This window comes from Hippopotamus amphibius, chromosome 11 (genome assembly GCF_030028045.1).
Source record: "Hippopotamus amphibius kiboko isolate mHipAmp2 chromosome 11, mHipAmp2.hap2, whole genome shotgun sequence".
NCBI lineage: Eukaryota > Metazoa > Chordata > Mammalia > Artiodactyla > Hippopotamidae > Hippopotamus > Hippopotamus amphibius.
Genome location: NC_080196.1, coordinates 19148370 through 19169184, shown reverse-complemented (window position 1 = coordinate 19169184; position 20815 = coordinate 19148370). Strand labels below are relative to the sequence as shown.

At 40.8% G+C, this 20815-nt stretch overlaps 1 protein-coding gene across 1 annotated transcript in view; it reads left to right on the top strand.

Moving 5' to 3' along the window:
* The window catches only part of RIPOR2 (RHO family interacting cell polarization regulator 2), an 83370-nt gene that overhangs the window by 25246 nt on the left and 37309 nt on the right, over positions 1-20815 (top strand). The window contains exons 2-7 of the mRNA XM_057699862.1: positions 5515-5641; positions 9687-9842; positions 10599-10677; positions 12198-12221; positions 13291-13344; positions 17766-17915. Of these exons, the coding sequence (XP_057555845.1) occupies positions 5541-5641; positions 9687-9842; positions 10599-10677; positions 12198-12221; positions 13291-13344; positions 17766-17915 (564 nt within the window). The 5' untranslated portion in view covers positions 5515-5540. The remainder of the gene's footprint in view (positions 1-5514; positions 5642-9686; positions 9843-10598; positions 10678-12197; positions 12222-13290; positions 13345-17765; positions 17916-20815) is intronic.

The following is a 20815-nucleotide window of genomic DNA, read 5'->3' as shown; positions in this document are numbered from 1 at the left end:
AACTAATTTATAAACCCCTCGACATAGCTCTAAAAATTATGATAGAAAAAGCAGGATACAAAATTTCACATGCGTTATGCTCAGAATTCTGTTTTATATGGAAAGGGAAGTGTTGAAGAAAATTACACGCACCAAACTTCTGCTGGCAGTTGTCTTTGGGTGATGGAAACAATGTGGTTCTTCCCTCCTCCTTCCTGCCCTGACTTCTTTCTACTTCTCTGTATTTTCCTAATACAGCAGAGTGCTTTTATGCGTGGAAAAGCTAAAAATAACCTAATGATTCCTATTTCCTTTCATGAGTCTCAGTATACTTAACTCTAATGATCAATATTAACATTCCTTCTAGCTGACTGGTTGCTTTGTCCAGTTACCCTATCGGTTAATCAATACCTCTGACACTTCTATGGTGAACTCATCAGTTTGGAGATTCATGCCTGAGAGGTGATGAAAGGAGGTCGGCCTGTCTTACCTAACCTTGGGCGTCCCCGAGAGGAATTGTTCACATTTGGGGAGAGAAGCTTGCTCACTCAGGCTAATCAAATTCACAAGAAAGTTTAAGCCAGAATCCCAGTTTATAAAAATGTAATGGGAAATGGAGGTGTCACCTAGACTGAACTTGCAGAGCGTTTTCTTCCACTTTTGCTGTTTCTCCCGGTAGCACTGTCAGGAGTGGCATGAGGGTCTGTCGCATAGGCCTGCTATGCAGTGGGTGCCCTTCACGGCCAGCCCTCCAAGCAACCTTCCACGGTGGTCTTCTATCATTCATTCGTTTATTCTTAAGAATCAGGTCTTCTCTTGAGTTCTCCAGGTCACTGACTACCTCTCCACTGCATTCATATTGCACCTTTTATTTCTGATCTAAACAAGGCATGAGATGATGAGGTGGGACCCTCTTGATCCCTTGATCTTTTTTTATCTGCCTGAGCCCCTTCCCCAGACCCTGCCATCTCCAGATTCAGGGCTCTTTCCAGACTGCCTGCTGATTTGATAAGCTACCTTCTAATTTAAACTAGCAACGTCAGGTCGGCTGGTGGCTCATTGCACCCACCAAGGCTCCGTGCACTTGTGTCACCGTGTCATATCAGAACACATGAAATCCTATACTCATTTTAATTTCACATCTCTCTGGTGTTTATTCAATTGGATCGTACCGCTGCATAATGAGGGAGAAGGCAGTGGTTTTCACTGTGTGAAGAGTGGAGAAGAGAAACAACTGTGGCTTTCTGGCTTCTGTGCTAAGAGGCTCAGCTCAGAAGGGTAGGGTTTGTTCAACTCTTAGTCAAGGTGCAGGGGATTCTTTCCAGAAAGATTCCGTTCTTCCCAGGGATTATGGGAATGGCGGGGCAGGGGGGGCCGCCTGGTGTAATAGCCGAGGCCTCCTGGAACAAAGCAAAGTAAGAAGCAAACCATAGCAGCTTCACCGTTTGCTGAAGATTTGAGACTTTTTGGGATTTAGTGCACAAAAATGAATGTTAGTTCTGCTGGCATTTTCAGAAAGACGAGGTGAGAAGTCAATAACTTAGGGACTAGAAACGTTTTTCAGAGCCCCAGGAGTTTCAAGTAGCAGCAGCCAAAGAAGACTTTGTTGTTTTATGTGAAATTTCTTGCTAATTAGATATGGTATTTGGTGAACCTTAGCAATATGTACTGGGTATAGTGCATCCTACCGCGAGTACAGTTCCATCTCTAGAAGTCCTTCAGTTGAAAATAAAGAAACTGGTATGTAGCTCAAAGGTCAAAATGGAAACTTCGTCGGGGAATCTGAATTGTTCTGGTGTAATCAGAATTTATGAAACCTAATACGTTATTTCTCCTCTTCAAGACTTACAAACAACTATATAAACATAACTGTTACCCATCAAAGTTATATGTCCTTGTATGTAAGCTCTCTCTCCTCTCCAGTCCCAACCCTGGACAACTCCAAATGTCTGCAATTTCAAAAAAGAATTTTGCATCATATCAATCATACATAAATCCATTTCCTTTATAAAAACTGAAGCAAGATAGAAAAAATTAAAATGTTTCTACCACTTAATCCCACCTCTCCATAGACTGTCTGTGTATACTTTCAGAACTTCTCTATTCATAAATATAATTTTATGTTTTGATTCCAACATTCCTGGCGTCATACTCTATTTTGTTCTGCAGTGTATCCTGGGCCTGAGGCGGGGGGCGGGGGAGGATCTTTCTAGTGGGCATATTGTTTTTAACGGCTATGATTATGCCATAATGTATTAACCATTCCTGTAATGATGAACATTTACATCCTTTCCTTTTTTCCCGCTATTGTATTGACTGTCATGAATATCCATGTATATAACTTTTTTGTGAACTTAAGTATTTCTTCACAGGAGATAGCAAAGAGCAGATGTGATGTATTAAAGGATATGTTTTACATTTTAAATAGTAGATACTACTATTGTTGTCTTCCAAACTTTGGGTACCACTTTATATCCCTACCCACAGTGATAATGCAGTTCTACTTCAGTCCTTTCTTTAGATGAAGGGGTTGGTTCCAAGAAGCATCTTCTACTAAAATGCAAATGACAGGCAACCAATTTGAAGTTCTTAAAGCCTGAAAATGAGTAACGTAGCTTTAGAGATAGTTTTGCTGGAAGAAAGCAGGTCTGTGAGATTCTAGGAAGCCAGGGAGCAGCTTGAAGACTTAGGGCTCCAAGAGGTGGGAGTGGTGCGTCAAAAAGATGATAACCGAGTTGCAGGATAACTAGCCACTGAAGAATGGCTGAGGTATTAGAAAGCTAGTAGCAAAGAACTGTCACCCCTAATTAAGAGTTAGGGGTGTGGACGGGGGAGGTGCTTTGTGTACTCTTACCCCTCATCCTACCTGCCCTTCCCTCTCCTAACCTACTCTTTTTCTCCAAGAGCCTGTGCAGATGCCCTCAAATTTATTTTATGATTTTATGACTCTCCTTAGGCAGCGAGTCAGCCTCCAGAGGCATTGACGGCAGGATAGAGATCTCAGCCTAAGCCAACTATCAGACAAATTCTTTTCTGATAGATAATGATCATTTCTAAGACCAGATAGGCAAAACAGAACATTCACAAAACCACGTACCCCACCCCACCCCCGCCCCACATACATACCCCGCTTCCTGTTCCCAGCGGGCATCCATTCAACACATAAATGTAATGAAAAGCGTCTGAGGATTTTACCCATTCTGAAGCAATTTACAAACTCAGAATCCAGGACAAACATTTGTTTTGTTCTCAAGAAACTTTCTTACCTATTACTGAAAAGAGGGAAGAAGGAAAGTTATTTCACTATCCAGTTCTAATGTTTAATTCATTTAATATTTAAACTTTGCAAAGAGAGGCTTATTTGACTCTTTTTAAAAGTTAGACACTTGAGAAATTGTAGCAGATTATTTTAACTGAAGCTTGAAAATTTCAACCAATTCAGCATCATCCTTTTATTCTTTTCTTGGCTGAGCATCAGAACCATCTGGGGTCCTTTTCAAAATCCCAGTACTCAGGTCCATGCTAGTTAAATCAGAATGCCTGGCAGTACATGAAACTACTGATCCAGTGGGTAAGAGAAAAAAAAACTTTTTGGTTTAAAAACATAATCTCTAGGAAGTACAAGACAGTAACACAGTTAAAATATTTCAAATACTTTAAGTCTTTTCCCAGTGACCAGTGAATGCCATGATGCAACAGACCTGTTGAACAATAATTTCCAAAATGAGATAAAACTAATAAAATTTGCCAAATTGAAAATTTAAGGTGGGTTTTGTTATAAAATTATTGAGTACAGAAAGAACACGTTTTCCTGATATTTATTAAATTTTCTGGATCTTCTCCTTGATATTTATTACATTTTGTTGATATTTGCTACGTTCACATGTGATACAAAGGTGGCACAGGCATGCTTTATGAACCTAAGAAGGTGTTTTTAATGAAAATAGAGACACTTCTTAGTAAGCAACAAAGAACACTTAAGAGAACCTCATTAAGGATTTATGTGAATCATGGTTATTTTTGAACCTTCGGGGTGGGGAGGGAGAAGTAACCAGAAAGAGCCTTATTTGAACTGCATTTTGTCCTGCCATTCGTGCACTAGATATTAATTTTTACCGCACACACATACTTCTACGTCACTACTTTGAAAATTCTAGAGAATGCTCCAAAACTTAAGCCTCCCTGCCCCCAGCCCTAGCTGGAATGGGTGGGATTCCTGTCCCACCCAGATCAAAGAGCAACCTGTTGCTCATTGCAAAGCCTCTTGCCAAGTGAGTCAGCGCCTGTACCCTGCAAGAATGCATGCAGCCCCAGAGCTGCTTTCTCCTGGGGTGGGTGGGGAGGAGGGAATTTAGAAACCTGCAGCCTCATGGGGCAGGGGGCTGTTTGTTCTTCTCTCTTTGGGGAAGCAACTCATTCAAACCTCCTCCCTTGGCTGAGCTGCTTCAAATAGCTTTGAGCAGGGTCCAGTGAAGTTGGCTTTTCCATTACATCTAGACGGACTACAAGAGTGTTTTGCTGCTGTTTTTTTAGCTTTGCTTACTTGCGTGCTTGTTTGCTGGGGTTTTAAAGGGCGACCATTGATGCTATTGGTGTCTGCCCACTTTGGACATCTTTAGTCTGGACAGCGGCTGAGTCCCCTTTCTCCTGCTAGCCCGTCCCCCTCTCTGGACTGAGGTTACCTGCTAAGACAATGGTATGTGTTTCAACTCTTCCTGATCTAAATAAAATAGAATTACCTAACTGTTCTAGGGCAGTCCTTTGGGGGAACTAACCTTGGGCTTCTGTCCAGCTGAAGTTGTACTTTGACAACGCTTCTTGGTCTGTGGTGATGAGAATTTACAAAAGGAGAGCTAGTGACTGAAACGGGGCATGTGCTTTCTGCTGTATTTTCCCTTTTACCTTTCTTGCCCCTTCTCCTGTGTTCTTATCATAACCTAGATTATCACTACTTTTGTGAACGCTCTCTGTGCTGTTCTTTTTTCTCACTGCCACAACAGCGGCACGATGTTATCTTTCAAAATATACTTAAGGGTAAGAAAAGGGAGAACAAGTTTAAGTAAGTTCATCTCTCAAAAAACTTAGTGTTTTTAGCCTTGTGACTTCTAAGGGTAGAATTCCACCCTAAGACTGGACAGTGCTTTGAAAGTGAGGCAGAACCTGTCTGAAACTTGACTTGGCCTATTTGTGTGCTTTTGCTGTTGTTATTGTTGTTCTAATTGGAGGGAAACATTCCAAAGTTTTTGAGTATTTTGAAGGTATGATTGAACCTTGTTTAAAAAATAATCCCTGAAGGAGCTCTAAAGTAACTGATAATAGTGTGTAATTTATATTTATGTCTTCGCGTGTTTCTTCACATGAGAGCTGAACCCTTTGGCTTAAAAAGAACATGTCGTAGGAAAGAAGTCTTACAAGCATCTAACGACCTCATGACTCACATTACCTCATGTCACCTCTTATTACGCTGACAAGCTTAGCATGTCTTCTGTTTGAACCTGCCTGTAATTTACCTTAATCTTTTCCATTGTCTTACAGGACTACCTGCCAGAGTGCCAGAAATCATGTTGGTAGGATCCCAATCCTTCTCGCCTGGAGGGCCCAATGGAATCATCAGGAGTCAGTCCTTTGCGGGGTTCAGCGGCCTTCAGGAGAGACGATCCAGGCAAGTTGTGTGTGGTTCTCTCCTGGGATGCAGCTTGAGAGGGATGTGAGCCTTGATGCTCTGAAGAGGGTCTGCATGCATGTGGCCTCGTCAAAACACACACCTGTGTTATCTTAATCTCTTTCATGAAGAAGACGTAGTGTTCCTCAAATTTTTATCATTTAGAATTCCTCCTGCGAAGAAGGTGGCTGAAGATTTCGTACAAGCTAACAATACACATGTATAGCTCTCCCTACTCCCACTCCACCCCCGCCCCGTTTTTTTCAGATCTTTGATACCTGTTGCCAAAGTGCCTCCAAATGTTTGAGCCCATTTATCCTCTAACCAGGAACAACAGGTGTGCATTTATCCACACATCTGTTGATACTGAGCATTTTCTAAAACTCTTTTCCAGCCTTTTATGTCATCCCTAATGAGGTTAAATGTGCTTTCTTAAGTTCACTTGCCTTTTGTATTTATTTTGGGAATAACCCGTTCATTCACATCCACTGCCTATTTTGGGGGTGGATATTTACATATTTTCTTACAAAACAATAAAGGTTTTTTATATATCCATTGCAACACCATATGTTGTAGTCTTTTTCCCGCTAGTTTGCATTGCTACCTTTTTTTTTTTAACCTTTTGACCCCCTTCACCCATTTCTTCTATGCTGCCCATACTCTCTGCCTCTGACAGCCACCAGTATCTACAAGCTTGGGTTTTTGTTGTTTTTCTTTTAGATTTCATGTATGGGAGATTGTACAGTATTTGTCTTGGTTTGACGTACGTCACTTACGTATGATGCCCTCAAGGTCCTTCCATGTTGTCACAAATGGCAAGATTTCATTCTTTTTTATGGCTGAATAATATTCCAGTTTCTTCATCTATTCAGTGGACACTTCGTTTGTTTCCATAAATCTTGTCTATTGTAAATAGGGCTACAATGAACATGGGGGTACATGAATCTTTTTGAGTTAGTGTTTTCATTGTCTTTGGGTAAATACCCAGAAGTGGAATTGCCAGATCATATGGTAGTTCTATTTTTGATTTTTTGAATAACCTCCATACAATTTTCCATAGTGGCTACACCAATTTACATTCCTAGCAACAGTGCACAAAGGTTCCCTTTTTTCCACATGCTTGCCAACACTTGTTATCTCTTGTCTTTTTGATGGTAGCCATTCTAACAGGGGTGAGGTGATAACTCATTGTGGTTTTGATTTGCGCTTCCGTGATGATTAATGATATTGAGCATCTTCTCATGTACATGTTGGCCATTTGTATGTCTTCTTTGGAAATGTGACTGTTCAGATCTTCTGCCCATTGTTTAACTGGGTTGTTTGGTTTTTGCTATTGAGTTGTATGAGTTCTTCATATATTTTGGATGTTAACCCCTTATCAGATATGATTTGCAAATATTTCCTCCCATTCAGTAGGTTGCCTTTTTATTTTGTTGATGATTTCCTTTGCTTTGCAGAAGCTTTTTATTTTTTATTTTGATGTAGTCTTACTTGTATATTTTTGCTTTGTTACTTTTGCTTTTGGTGTCATATTCAAAAAAATCATAGTCAAGACCTATGACAAGAAGTTTACTACCTGTGTTTTATTTTAGGAGTTTTATGATTCAGGTCTTACATTCAATCTTTAATCCATTTTGAGTTTTTTTTTTTTTTTGACTGCGTTGGGCCTTTGTTGCTGCTTGTGGGCTTTCTCTAGTTGTGGTGAGCGGGAGCTACTCTTCTTTGCAGTGTGCGGGTTTCTCATTGCGGTGGCTTCTCTTGTTGCGGAGCATAGGCTCTAGGTGCAGGGGCTTCAGTAGTTGCAGCATGCAGGCTCAGTAGTTGTGGTGCATGGGTTAGTTGCTCCTCAGCGTGTGGGATCTTCCCAGATCAGGGATCGAACCCTTGTCCCCTGCATTGGCAGTGAAGTCCTGAGTTATTTTTTTATATGGTATAGAAAAGGGTCCAGTTTCATTCTTTTGCATGTAGCTGTCCAGTTTTCCCAGCACCATTTATTAAAGAGACTGTCTTTTCCCCATTGTATATTCTTGGCTCCTTTGTCTTAAATTAATTGACCATATATGGGTAGGTTTATTTCTGGGCTCTCTAGTCATTGATCTATGTGTCTGTTTTTATGCCAATACCATACTGTTTTAATTACAATAGCTTTGTAATAGAGTTTGAAATCACCCCACACCCCTTTTTGAAGCTCATTTCCATTGTATCCAGATTTTGGAGATTATTTTTGGTATGAAGTTATGCAGTGGATAAAGACTGACTCTGCAGACTGACTCTGGGGAGCAGATGTCTTTCAGACACAGACTTGGGAAAGTTAGTTTTCAGTTTCCCCAGTATCTCCCCTCATCTAAAATAGGACTTAGGGGAACTCAAGGAAGAAAACACAGGTAGTGAAATAGGTAACATGGAATAAAGTGGGTACTTGGTTTTTCTGACATGATAAAGGTCTTACATTCTTAGGAGCCTTATGTGCTTTGACCTGTATTGTCCCCTTTAGTGCACATGGTGATGGCAGAGGAAAGTAAGTAAGAATTAACCTGGAAGGTGCACAGCAGATACCTACTAGACTCAGAGGTCTCAGCTTTCCACTTGACGGCTGGGTCAGTGAGTAGTCTGGCCTCTTAGCTTCCTAATCAGATCAGTAGTTTGGGTTTAAGTAACCAGGTGTCCATCTTACCACTGCAGGCTGCCTCCCTGCCACTAATAGAGATGTTGAGTTTCATGTTATACCTAAACAAAATTTACTCCATAAAAATAAAGCTTAAGGGAATTCCCTGGCAGTCCAGTGGTTAGGACTTGGCACTTTCACTGCCAGGGCCCAGATTCGATCCCTGGTCGGGGAACTAAGATCCCACAAGCCACTCAGTTCAGTGAAAAAATAAATAAATAAAAAATAAAACTTAAAAAAAGTCTGTTCATCCAGCTATGTGTGCTTTTCTTTACTTTAACACTACAGACATACCTCAGAGATACTGCAGATTTGGTTCCAGGCCACTACAATAAAGCAAATATCATAATAAAGCAAGTTGCACGAATTTTTTGGTTTCCCAGTGCATGTAAAGGTTATATTTACACTATACTTTAGTCTATTAAGTGTACAATAGCGTTATGACTAAAAAAACAATGTACATACCTTAATTAAATACTCTACTGCTAAAAAATGCTAACCATCATCTGACATACAGGGTTTCTACAAATCTTCAGTTTGTGAAAAAACACAGTATACAGAATTAGCCCTTGGTCATGCTTATGGCCATTTATTTATTTACTTACTTATTCATTCATTTATTTATTTATTTATTAAAAATGCTTAGTTTTATTTTTGGCTGTGTTGAGTCTTCGTTGCTGCCCACGGGCTTTCTCTAGTTATGGCGAACGGCGGCTACTCTTCGTTGTGGTGTGCAGGCTTCTCATTGCAGTGGCTTCTCATTGCAGAGCACAAGCTGTAGGTGCGTGGGCTTCAGTAGCTGCAGCATGTAGGCTCAGTAGTTGTGGCACACAGGCTTAGTTGCTCCATGGCACATGGGATCTTCCTGGACCAGGGATTGAACCCATGTCCCCTGCATTGGCAGGTGGATTCTTAACTACTGTGACACCAGGGAGGTTCCAATGGCCCTTTATTTAAAAAGTATTCATTCACATCCCAGTCAAATTTAATAGACGCCTATGCCTCATGTCACACAGCACACTTATTTTTTTAGCTGGATTATATCCTTCTGCCTGTTCATTATTTCCACCTAGAAATGGTTGTCCTTGGCTTCCCATGAGGTTTCAGTGATGTGACATGCTTTCACTCGGAGTGTACGTTACCTGAGTCGAGGCTTTGACTCTGGGTAACCACTGCCCAGCAAAGCTTCCAGATTTCAGCAGTTAAATCTCATACCACGGAACTAAATGTAGGATGGCTCAGATCTATTAATATATGAGGGAACGTTACCTTCCCCAATAGACACTAATACAAACACAAGATGGTTAAAAAGCTTCTATGTGGTCAGATCGTTTTGGATGCCCAAGACTCAGTTTCGACTTTTCTTTTCTCTTTCCACAGATGTAACTCCTTCATTGAAAATCCTTCCGCTCTCAAGAAGCCTCAGGCCAAACTGAAGAAAATGCACAATTTAGGACACAAGAACAGCAGCCCTCCCAAAGAGCCTCAGCCTACAAGGGTGGAAGAGGTCTACAGGGCTTTGAAAAATGGACTTGAGTAAGAACATCAAACCTAATAATGCACTGAAACCTTTTTCCTTTCTAAAATGCTCAGGAGGGTGAGAAAATCTAGTCTTATGAGATAATTTTAGAATGTCTATTTCTGTAGTAGGTATTTTATTATTGCACCATAATTGAAGGAGCTTTAAATAAGTCCCAAAGGTGTGAACTCTGTTGGGTTTCCATATCATAGCCAAACATTGAAGGAGATCTGAAATAGTAATATGTTTATATTTAACTCTGTGTAATGTTGGATTTTACTTAAACACTGGTAGACAGACATATCTGTTTTAGAGATTGCTGAAGAAGGGTTCTAAACCCTTCCTGAGTATATTATAGCAATGATTTGCTCAAAATGAAACTTCCCTAGTATGTGGTGAGATGCATACCGTCGATGTCCTACGGAACTAGGTAGAATTCTGTGAGCCCAGATCCAAGACGGACTCCCTAGTTCTTGCCCTTCCCTCCACATTGGTTTTTCTTTCCTGCACTGCCAGCCTCATAGGCGTTCTCCTTTTTGACTACCTGGATAGTGTCAGATGCAACTACTAGAGCTTTCAAAATGTGGAGATCTCGGGAAAATGCAGAGCCTCTTCCCCACCAGCTCTGCACTCCACAGAGCAAGGTTCGGGTTCTTAATCCCCGCCCTCCACCCTCCACTCCACCCCCACTTTAGAAAGGCAAGGTCAACATCAGCACCAGATTCCACTTGACAGTCACGGAGTTCACGATCATGTCTCTCTTATCTTCGCAGTGAATATCTGGAGGTTCACCAGACAGAGCTGGACAAGTTGACAGCTCAGTTAAAAGATATGAGAAGAAACTCTCGCCTGGTAGGTATCATCTAATCATTAGGGTGTTAACACAGTGGGGGTTTTTTCGTTGTTGTTTTATTTGTTTTGGGTTTATTTTTCGCTAAGTAGCTTCTCTTATTGCATGGGTATGGGGCCAAGGAAGAACCTTCAAGAAAAGCAGATCCAGGGGGCAGAGTACCATCTGCTTCCTGATGTGTGTTTCAATGCTTTATTCTTAATATGTTCCAGTAATTTTGAAGCATGTTTATGCAGACAAACTTTGTAATCAGGAAAAAGTACTTAAAAAAAAAGAAAACTCCCTATATTTCTCCTCCCAAGTAATATAAGGAAATGAAAAGTTGGGGTTTTCCTACCATTGTATTAGTACAGCATTTGGAACCCAGAACTTCTCTTATCTCCAGTTTTTTAAAAATATAATAGGTCAGTGATACCAGAGAGGGAAAGGAGGCTCAAGAGGTCATTGTAGGAGAAGTCAGAGGAGTCCTTGAGCAGTTCAGCTACACACTATGTTGTTGGAGATGCTTGCAAGTTTACTCTAATAAATCTGTGAGGACTTGTCTGCTTGAAGAGGTGTTTCTAATGATTTTAAATGATTTTGTGAAGTTCTAAATGATATTATGCCTTAATGTTTCAAGGCATCAGAAAGCCCGGGAATAGTCTACATGTATGAGGTACATGAATAGCTGTTATCTTCTTTTTTAAAAGAAGTGCTAAAAGGTATATTGTTGTCCTTTTCAAAGGCTTAGACGTTAAAGGCTTCATAGAAGTTAAAGGTTTTATAGTCTAATGATACTAGAAGATTAACTGCTGCCATGTACGTAGAAGTCTCTGTGGAGTGGCCTTCAGATCTTTGAATGTCCTTGCCATTGTCCTTGAACAATGGCAACAAACGTTCCCCCTTGGAGAACAATGGCGTATGGATGGAGGAGCTTCCAGCGGAAGCTAGTATTCCATAAAAACCCTCCTGATGGGGGATGTGGGCTTAGTGTCCTGATTCTACTGTGATACTCTGAGCACACAAGAATAAACTTGCTTTCAAAACAATTTCTGAAAAGCATACCAACACCCTCAAGGACTCTTCTTAAATAGCAGTTTTTATGTCTCAATATTTAAACAGGAAGGCATGTCTTTTTTAACACATATAATCACTGCTACTTTTTATGTTAACAACATTTATTTATTTTTTTAATTTTTAAGTGAACCTGAATTTACATGCCCCTCGCTATATAAGAGAGGAGAGCTCATAGCAAGTGAACATCTTGAGGCTCCCAGAGGGCAGAGAGGACAGGGTGGAATTCTGGAGACAGAGAGTATAAATAAATATCAGCTCTTAAAAGTATTCTTACTTGTATTTAAAATAACCCAGATATTTACTGTTTGAACGCAAATATCAAAAAGTCCAACAGAACATTATGGGGCTAATCGTTATTTCACTGCTGATGCAGAAATGCAGACAGAATCCTTCAGTTCATATCAGTAATGATTTTGAGGAAGATATGTTTTAATCCAGATACTCCTTTTTCTTTTTTTAATTTTAGGGTGTGCTGTATGACCTAGACAAGGTAAGTTATTGTTCTATGTTGCGGGAGCTACTGGGAAGTAAAATCCTTCATCCTTGAGAAGTCAGTGATCCCCTTTTGGGTCCAGTAAGATCCTAGAGAAATGATGATTTTTCTTATCCTGGAGATGTTTGTGCTTTTATCTAATGAGGATGATGAATAAGTACTATGACCTACAGACCCAATGATGTGTTTAAGGTCACTTTCGGGAAGAATGTCACCAGGTTTCAGGGTTTCTCAGTGTGCTGATAAGTTTAAGAATTTCCCAAGGGTTTGAAGGTCCTTACCTGTTTTCTCTCTAAATGGAAACTATCATATTTCATCAAATGGAAGACCTCTTTGATTGGAAAACACATCATTATCTTATGTGCCACTAAGAAAAAGAGTGATTCCAACTAAATTGTGACACAGTTCTTTCTTTTCACTTAAAAGGTGTATCTTTTATATATATATATATATATATACAGTGACAAAACTCTCTTATACCTATTTTAGATGTAGATTTTTTTCCCACACCTTCCTGTATGTACAAGACCTTTAATGTTGAATCATAGTATCATCTTTTTGCAAATATTTTGAAAGGTAATAAAATTTAACATGTAATAATATTTATAACTCATATGGAAGACATGACACATAATCAACTATGATTATCTTGGGGCCTGCACAGGCAGTAGCAGTTGTAAAATGCACCCCAATTTCAGAAACATTAAAATGTGGGGGGGTTCATTTTTGAGCTGATAAAATTTATTATGAAGGAATTTAAGTGTACTCCCATATGATACTGTCCTTCCATAAACCCAGTGAATTCCATTTGGGTGACCTCTCTTGATGTTAAACGTAAGGATTTCCATAGCTAATTCAGAGTGTTTATTCAATATTTTAAAAATATCAATACTTTGTAAATTGATACTAGAGAATCTTTAAAGCAGCAACAACGATAGGAGGGAAAGGGGAAATAGTTAACATTTTCTGTTACTCCTGATAATGAGATAATAAAGATAGCCACACAAGTCTAATCAGTGAAACTGTAAATGGCTGTACTTTGTCAAACTTCTTCTTTTAATTCCAGCAAATTAAAACGATCGAAAGATACATGAGACGCCTGGAGTTTCACATCAGTAAGGTAATTGACGTTCCTCTTGTCTTTGCCTGTTTTTCAGTTCTCAGTCACTGATCAGTACACCTTTGACCTGAGCATAGTGTCTAGTCCATGGAGAATTTCTCATCCAGTTGACTCCTAAGCTGATTAGCAATTAAATCCTCCAACAGGCAGTTAAGTTGGAGAAAAAAAATTAAGAATGAAGAGCCTGATTATCTAGCACATTTTTTTACTCTGCTTCAGTTCAACAGGTATTTATTAAGTGCTTGCTATGCAGCATGCCCAGTGCCTGAAGGAGGATACAGCCTCAGTGTAGTCTGGTTAGAGATAAGATTAAACCACACTGATCCTACGAAAATCTTCACACTTGCCTAACTTTACACTTGGGTCCCGCCTACAACTTGGTACCCCCGTAGCCTTCTTTACCAACGCCTTTAAACTACTTAACAACAGCTGTCATGTAGCTCCATCAATCTTTCTCAAGCTCTTAGTTCCTTCCACTTTTCTTTACGTGGCTTGGTTTCCAGGTACCTTTTCATCCTTGTTGTCCTCTGTGTGTACACCAATTTGTCAGGGTCCCTGCCATCAGCCCTGAACCCTACAAAGAGTTGACTGATGGTCCCACCAGCCTAGTGTGGAATGGGACTATCCCCCCTGTTCTGGACACTCTCAGGCAGTATCTAGAAACAATGTCCCTTTGAAGGCAGCCGAATCACACCATTGGTAATTCCTTTTCTCATATGCACCCATCAGCCTATCTTCCAAGTGGAGAGACTGGAGGTTCTAGCAGTTCTCTCTGCTAGGACTCAGAAGCCGCAGGTTTTAGTCCCATCTCTGCCACATACTCACTGGGCTATAACATCTGTGTGGACCTTGGCTTTCCACTCTGTGCAGTGAGGCTGGAGGTACATGTAGTCAATCCAGATGATCCTAAGAATCCTTTCCAGTTTAGAATTCTGTGATGATTTGTATGTCTGTAAACATGTGTATATGCCACTGCCTTTGTGCATTTCCCACTTTGAAAGATATTTATTACCTTGGCAAATCTGAAGTTGCTTCTATTTCTGTTCAACTCAATAAATAAAACAGGGACTTCTCTGGTGGTCCAGTGGGTGTAAGACTCTGCACTCCCAATGCAGGGGGCCCAGGTTTGATCCCTGGTCAGGGAACTCGATCCTGCATACCTGATGCAACTAAGAGTTCATGTGCCACAGCTAAAAAAAGACCCCACATGCCACAACTAAAGATCCTACATGCTGCAACGAAGATCCCTCGTGCCGCAACTAAGACCCAGCGCAGCCAAAATAAATAAATAAATAAATATTCATAAATAAATAAACAATGACATCCATTAGAAGATATTTATGTGGCAGGTGAGCTTTGAAATTAGTCTGTTTAGTTTGAAAAATAGCAAGAAAACAATTAGTATTTGGTAAGAGTGTATTTATCCATCTTGTGTCCATCGTTGTAAAATATAATAATCCTGGTGGTTATTAAAGGTTGGTAGTCCTCTCTCTGCCGCATCTTATGCATGGATCCCTCACAAATCCTAACAACTTGTATTTTTTTTTTTTTGGCTCTTTATTGGAATATAATTGCTTTACACTCTTGTACCAGTTTTTGAGGTACACCAAAGTCAATCAGCTATATTTATACACATATCCCCATATTCCCTCCCTCCCGCGACTGCCTCCCACCCTCCCTGTCCCGGCCCTCTAAGGCATCACCCATCATCAAGTTGATCTCCCTTTGTTATGCAGCAACTTCCCTCTAGCTATCTATTTTACAGTTGGTAGTGTATATATGTCTATGCTACTCTCTCACTTCATCTCAGCTTCCTCTTCGCCCCCCCACCTCCCCAACCTTGTGTCCTCCAGTCCACCCTCTGCATCTGCATCCTTATTCTTGTCTTGTCACTGGGTTCATCAGTACCATTTTTTTTTTTTTAGATTCCGTAATATATGAGTTAGCATATAATATTTGTTTTTCTCTTTCTGGCTTACTTCACTCTGTATGACAGACTCTAGGTCTATCCACCTCATTACATATAGCTCCATTTCATTCCTTTTTATATCTGAGTGATATTCCATTGTATATATATGCCACATCTTCTTTATCCATTCATTTGTTGATGGTCATTTAGGTTGCTTCCATGTCCTGGCTATTGTAAATAGTGCTGCAATAAACATTATGGTACATGTTTCTTTTTGGATTATGGTTTCCTGTGGGTATATGCCCAGTAGTGGGATTAGTGGATCATATGGTAGTTCTATTTTTAGTTTTTTAAGGAACCTCCAAACTCTTCCATAGTGGCTGTACCAACTTACATTCCCACCACAGTGCAGGAGAGTTCCCTTTTCTCCACACCCTCTCCAACATTTGCTAACAACTTGTATTTAATTGACTAATCAGTTTATTTGATGAGAGCCATTGCTGACTTATAGGTAAGACAAATTCTTGCCTACAGATGGGTCAGTTTCTACTTAGAGGAGTACATAGTTATCCTTTTTTCTAGCGTAGATTGATATTTAAATGAAAACAAGAATAAACCTCCTTTAAATGCAAAGTCGTGAGCAGTTTCCTTATTGAGAATATTACAGTCTTCAGACTGTAGTGGGGAAAGGGCTGAAGGGACAGTCCCCCAGGAGGCCACCTGGGTGAAACAGCCTGGCCTACATTGGAAGGGGTATCAGCTCTTGTGTTTCTAAGTCTCCAGGGGACCTGTCACATCAGAACAATCAGCATTGTTTATTTAAAACTTCAGGGTCCTCGCCCATCCCTACCCTACTGAATCAGCATCTCAGAGTGGGGCCTGGGCATGAGCATTTTAACACGCTCACCAAATGAATCAGCTTCGTTTTAATACATGGAAACCACCCTCTATGCCATTCACCCGACCACAGAATCTTATCAGCAGAGATGCCACCACCCTTGGATCCTATACCTCCCTCTTATTCAGAGACAAATCCACCAGCGCCAAAGATGAAAGACTGTTCCTTCCAGAGTTTTGACGATTCCTCTCAGTGAAGTGGAGAGAATTGTCGAAGAGCAACGAAGAATCCTTTAACCAAGAGAATCATTTTCAGTCTCTTCACATTCATATGCTAAGCCTCATTGACATCTGTGTAGAGAAAGCAACTCTGGAAAGTTGTACAGGTAATAGGAATGCTTTTTAGTGATCAGCCAAAAGTTGGCCTTCAGAACAAAAGGGGAATCTTAACCCTGAAATCCATCATCGTCATCTCTACTTTCTTCTGGATCTACAGCTGTAGCCTCTTTTTTTGAGGGAACAAAGTTTGTACTGAAATGAAAAATTCAAGTAGTCCTAGGTAGATAACTGCCTCCCAGAAAATATAATGTCTGGTGATACCGTTCTTTTTAATCTGCCTGAAAATTCCTATAGTTCACTGTGGTTGGTGTGTTGATAACTGAAGATAGTATGAGAAACTATAGAGATAAATGTCGTCAGGAATAACTGGAGGTTTTCTCAGCACTATTGATATCTGGGGATAATTCTTTGTTGCAGGGGGCTGTCCTCTGCGTTACAGGAGGTTTAGCAGCATCCCTGGCCTCTACCATCTAGATGCTAGTAGAACCTCCCAGCTGTGACGTTGAAAAATGTCTCCAGATGTTGCCAAATGTCCCATGAATATCAAAATCACCTTGGATTGACTGAGAATCACTGCCTTAGAAGCATTAAGTGACTATCAGGCTTATATAATGAGTATGATCAATAGCCATTTGCAAAGGGTATATTATTATTTAAAAGCCTAAGTATAGAGGTATTGCAGAGAAATGTTCATTTCCACTGCTCCCACTTATTTTGTTTTAACTGTGGTATAATTTACACGCCAAAATGTTATAGTTCTTATGTTCAGTTTGATAAGTTTTGACAGTCCTGCTTCACTGTAATTTTAAGAATAACTTACCTTTGTTTTCTCTCTATTGTTGAGCCACATCTTTACGAAAACCCTTGTCAATAAATAGCCTCGAGTTCTTTTTTTTAAAAAAGTTCTAAATCTGGATGCGTGAATATCACCTTGTGACACTGTTTCTTAAAATAAAGTGATAATAGCCCAGTGTAACGCAGAGTCTTCACATAGGTGTGAAACTGTATACGCTCTTCCAGTGCTTGTTCCTTACGTAAAAGACTCCTGTCTTCATTTTCTAAACCTTGTCTCACGCAGTCCACCAGTGTTAAGTTCATTTTCATTCTGTGTCATTTGAAAAGAAAGCTCAGAGTGAACTCTGGTTTGAAATAGAAAATGAATCATAGTGGCTAAAACAAAAATGATGGATCTGTCGAAAAGGTAGGCACTTCTATAAGATCCTCCTTCTGAGGTCAGAAAGCCAAAGTATCTTAAGCACTTAACAATGGCCAATGTCACTTCCTCCGAGTGTGACAAATATTTACGTCCCTTGTGTTCCTGTTTTGATTCTGGCAGGTAGATGAACTCTATGAAGCTTATTGTATCCAAAGACGCCTCCAAGATGGTGCCAGCAAAATGAAGCAAGCCTTTGCAACGTCCCCTGCCAGCAAAGCTGCCAGGGAGAGCCTGTCAGAGATCAACCGAAGCTACAAAGAGTACACGGAGGTATGTGCCAACCTGCTCGGCTGCTGAACTCCACCTGGCCCCATCTGAATTGTCGGTACCTGCCAAGAACCAGGGGAATGGCACCCTGCAACCTCAATCTACTCTTTAGAGAGAGATGTTTTACTATTTGCCTGTCTTGCATTTCCTTGAGGCCATCGGTGGAGCTGTTTAAAATGACTCTCGGGTGGTTTTGTTGGTTGTATTTTTGTTTAGAGCCTTCTGTGGACCCCAGAGCACGTGACTTTCTCAGTTTATGTGCGTCACCTGTCAGGCACTCCCCTCCTGGTGCCTTGTAATAGGCTTATTCATGGACGTGTAAATCCACAGGATTTTAGACAGCCTGAAGCCATTCACAGAACAAGTCATACTTCATTACGTGTATAATCTCTGCACAAGTAGACTACCAATGCATGTTAAAAATTTCAGCAAATGAATAAGCCACAAATGCCCTGGTTTTGGTCATTGAAATGCACTTCCAAATTCTGTAGTGTACAGTCTATTCTAGCTTTATCCCTGCAAGTCAAACAGACCTTGTGGTTAAGATGGCTGCCCTGGATGTTGGGTTCACTCACCTCCCGCCTACGATTATTTTATTGTAAGAAACTTCCCTTCTGTCTTAAAAGAAGCAAGATAAAGAACCATGAACAGAAGCATGCTTTCCTGCTTTCTGACTGTCTCTGGGGCCCAAACATATGACACAGGGAGGTCTTCACTCCTCCGGGGGTCACCTGATACCAGTGTCTTTGATGAAATGACTGAATTATTAAAGCAGCACTTCTCACTCTCCCATGTGTCCTTGTTCAGAGATCCAATTTCATGAATGAGGTCATCAGCCTGATGAGGGTCTGTTGGACAATTCCCAGAGCTGAGCAGCGGTCTCAGCCCTGTGATGGGAGGGACGTCTTGGATGACTTGCGGCAGAATCGCTTCCTGTATAACCCTGCAGTCCCGCCTCTTGTCTGAACCGAGTTTGTCTTTTTTCATGATCTAAACAGGGCTTCTTCTTTCTCTCCTTTCAGGAGAATGCTTTTCAAATGCATAAAATGAAACCCATAGGAAACAAATTATTTTGAAATATAGTTATCTCAGTATTGTCAGGGCCGTGATCAAAATATTTTTAAAATCAAATGTGTGATACAGTACAAGACTGCTGCTTTATTAACACATCAAACTACAAGATTTAGCAGTGGCTCCAATAACTATTGAAATTTTGAAGTAGTGAAAAATAGAAATGATTTCTCAAGGTACCTGCAACAATTAATGTGACATGAACATAGACGTGACTTTTATCAGGTCTGAGTCACAGGTACTGGTCATACGGCTGTGGTGTTTTCTACATTCATGATGTATGGACATATTAGATTTCAGTTAGAGGTTAGTGGAAATAGCAATGTGGCTTTCTTTTTTCCCCATCCAAGTTGATGGAGCACAGGTTAAGAATCTCTGGCTTAGAAGCAGCACTAATTCATGAGACCTCATTTCCACACGTCTCTGAAATCAAAAGAACAGTTGCCAATGACAGAGGCTGTTCAGAGTACTCATGCAGGGGGCTGAGCAGCAGCCCGTGCCTGTCCTAGAACTTCTGCAGGTTGTTTCACAAATACCCACCTGTGGTCAAGTGCCAAGACCTGGCATCATATTTGCTCACAATTTCAAAGTTGTATAATTTCAGCAAGAGGAGAAGGAAGTCCAGGGCTTCTGTAGCTTCCTACCTCACTTGACATCAGGTGGGTTTGTATCTTCACATAACCACGAAAGGCAGGATTTTATCACAAGGAAGGTATAGGAATAGCTGGTTCTGGGTCCTTTGCAAGGGCAGCAGTGTTCATCAGTGGCTGCCTGGGTGAGACAGAAGGTGATTCTGACCATGAATGTCCTCAGCTGTTAAACTAGCTGCCTCCCGAGTTTTTCAAAGACACTGGTTGCTGTCCTGACATGCATGATAACATCGCTGATGTATTTCTAGAAACAGTAATGCATTCCTTCCCAGAGACACCCAGTGCTCTGAGGAAGAAGATTAGTTTACAAAACTGAGACTTTGTTTTCAAAACTTTCCAGCTGCACAGAACTCAACCTCAGGAAGTTTTCCCCAGCTTTGCTAAGCTATTTGAGGTACTGACATTTAAGAGTCAGAACCTTTAGCTTGCAAATCAGTCCTGAAGTCCCCTGCAAACAAAATCCAGATGGAAGCGGCCCATCTGTGGTCACTGAGCTGCCCAAACCACACACGCGAGCCCCCAGCCGTGAAGGAGGAAGAAGCTTGCATATGCTGCCCTGGGGGGTGGGTGGGTGTGTGTGTGTGTGTGTCTGTGCAGGGGGCTGCTTAGAACAGCGGAGGTGGCATCAAAAGCTTAAACTGGCCCCGCTGCAGAAGGGCCACAGCACTTTTCCTCTTGATTTCTAACAGCAGTTGCTCTGTTTAGGTCCTCAGACACTGAGGAAATAGGGCGGGGGCGGTTAGATATCTAACCCCAGGCAGAGATGGTGTCACTCCTTTGCCTTTACTGTTCCCTCAACATTAGAGTGAGGAGTGGATGCTTGTCAAACCCAAGAATCATTGTGGGGGCCTCAGGGCATGGCAGCAGGAACTCTGCTTCATTCACTTTGAGTACAGTTGAGTTCCTGAGCTCTTTTTGCCCCAAATTTTTATTAAGAAAAATTTCAAACCTACAGAAAAGTCAGGACTAGCATGTTGAACATCATATACCTTTATTTAGACTTACCAATTGGTGATGTTTTGCACATTTGCTTTCCTTCTCTCTCATATGCTCATTTTTTTTTCTTTTTTGCACTCAGTCATTTGATAGTAAATGGTAGATAACATGCCATTTCACCCCATAAATATTTTAGCACAGATTCCTTAATGATAACCTATGTAACGTATCCCTTGCATGACCACA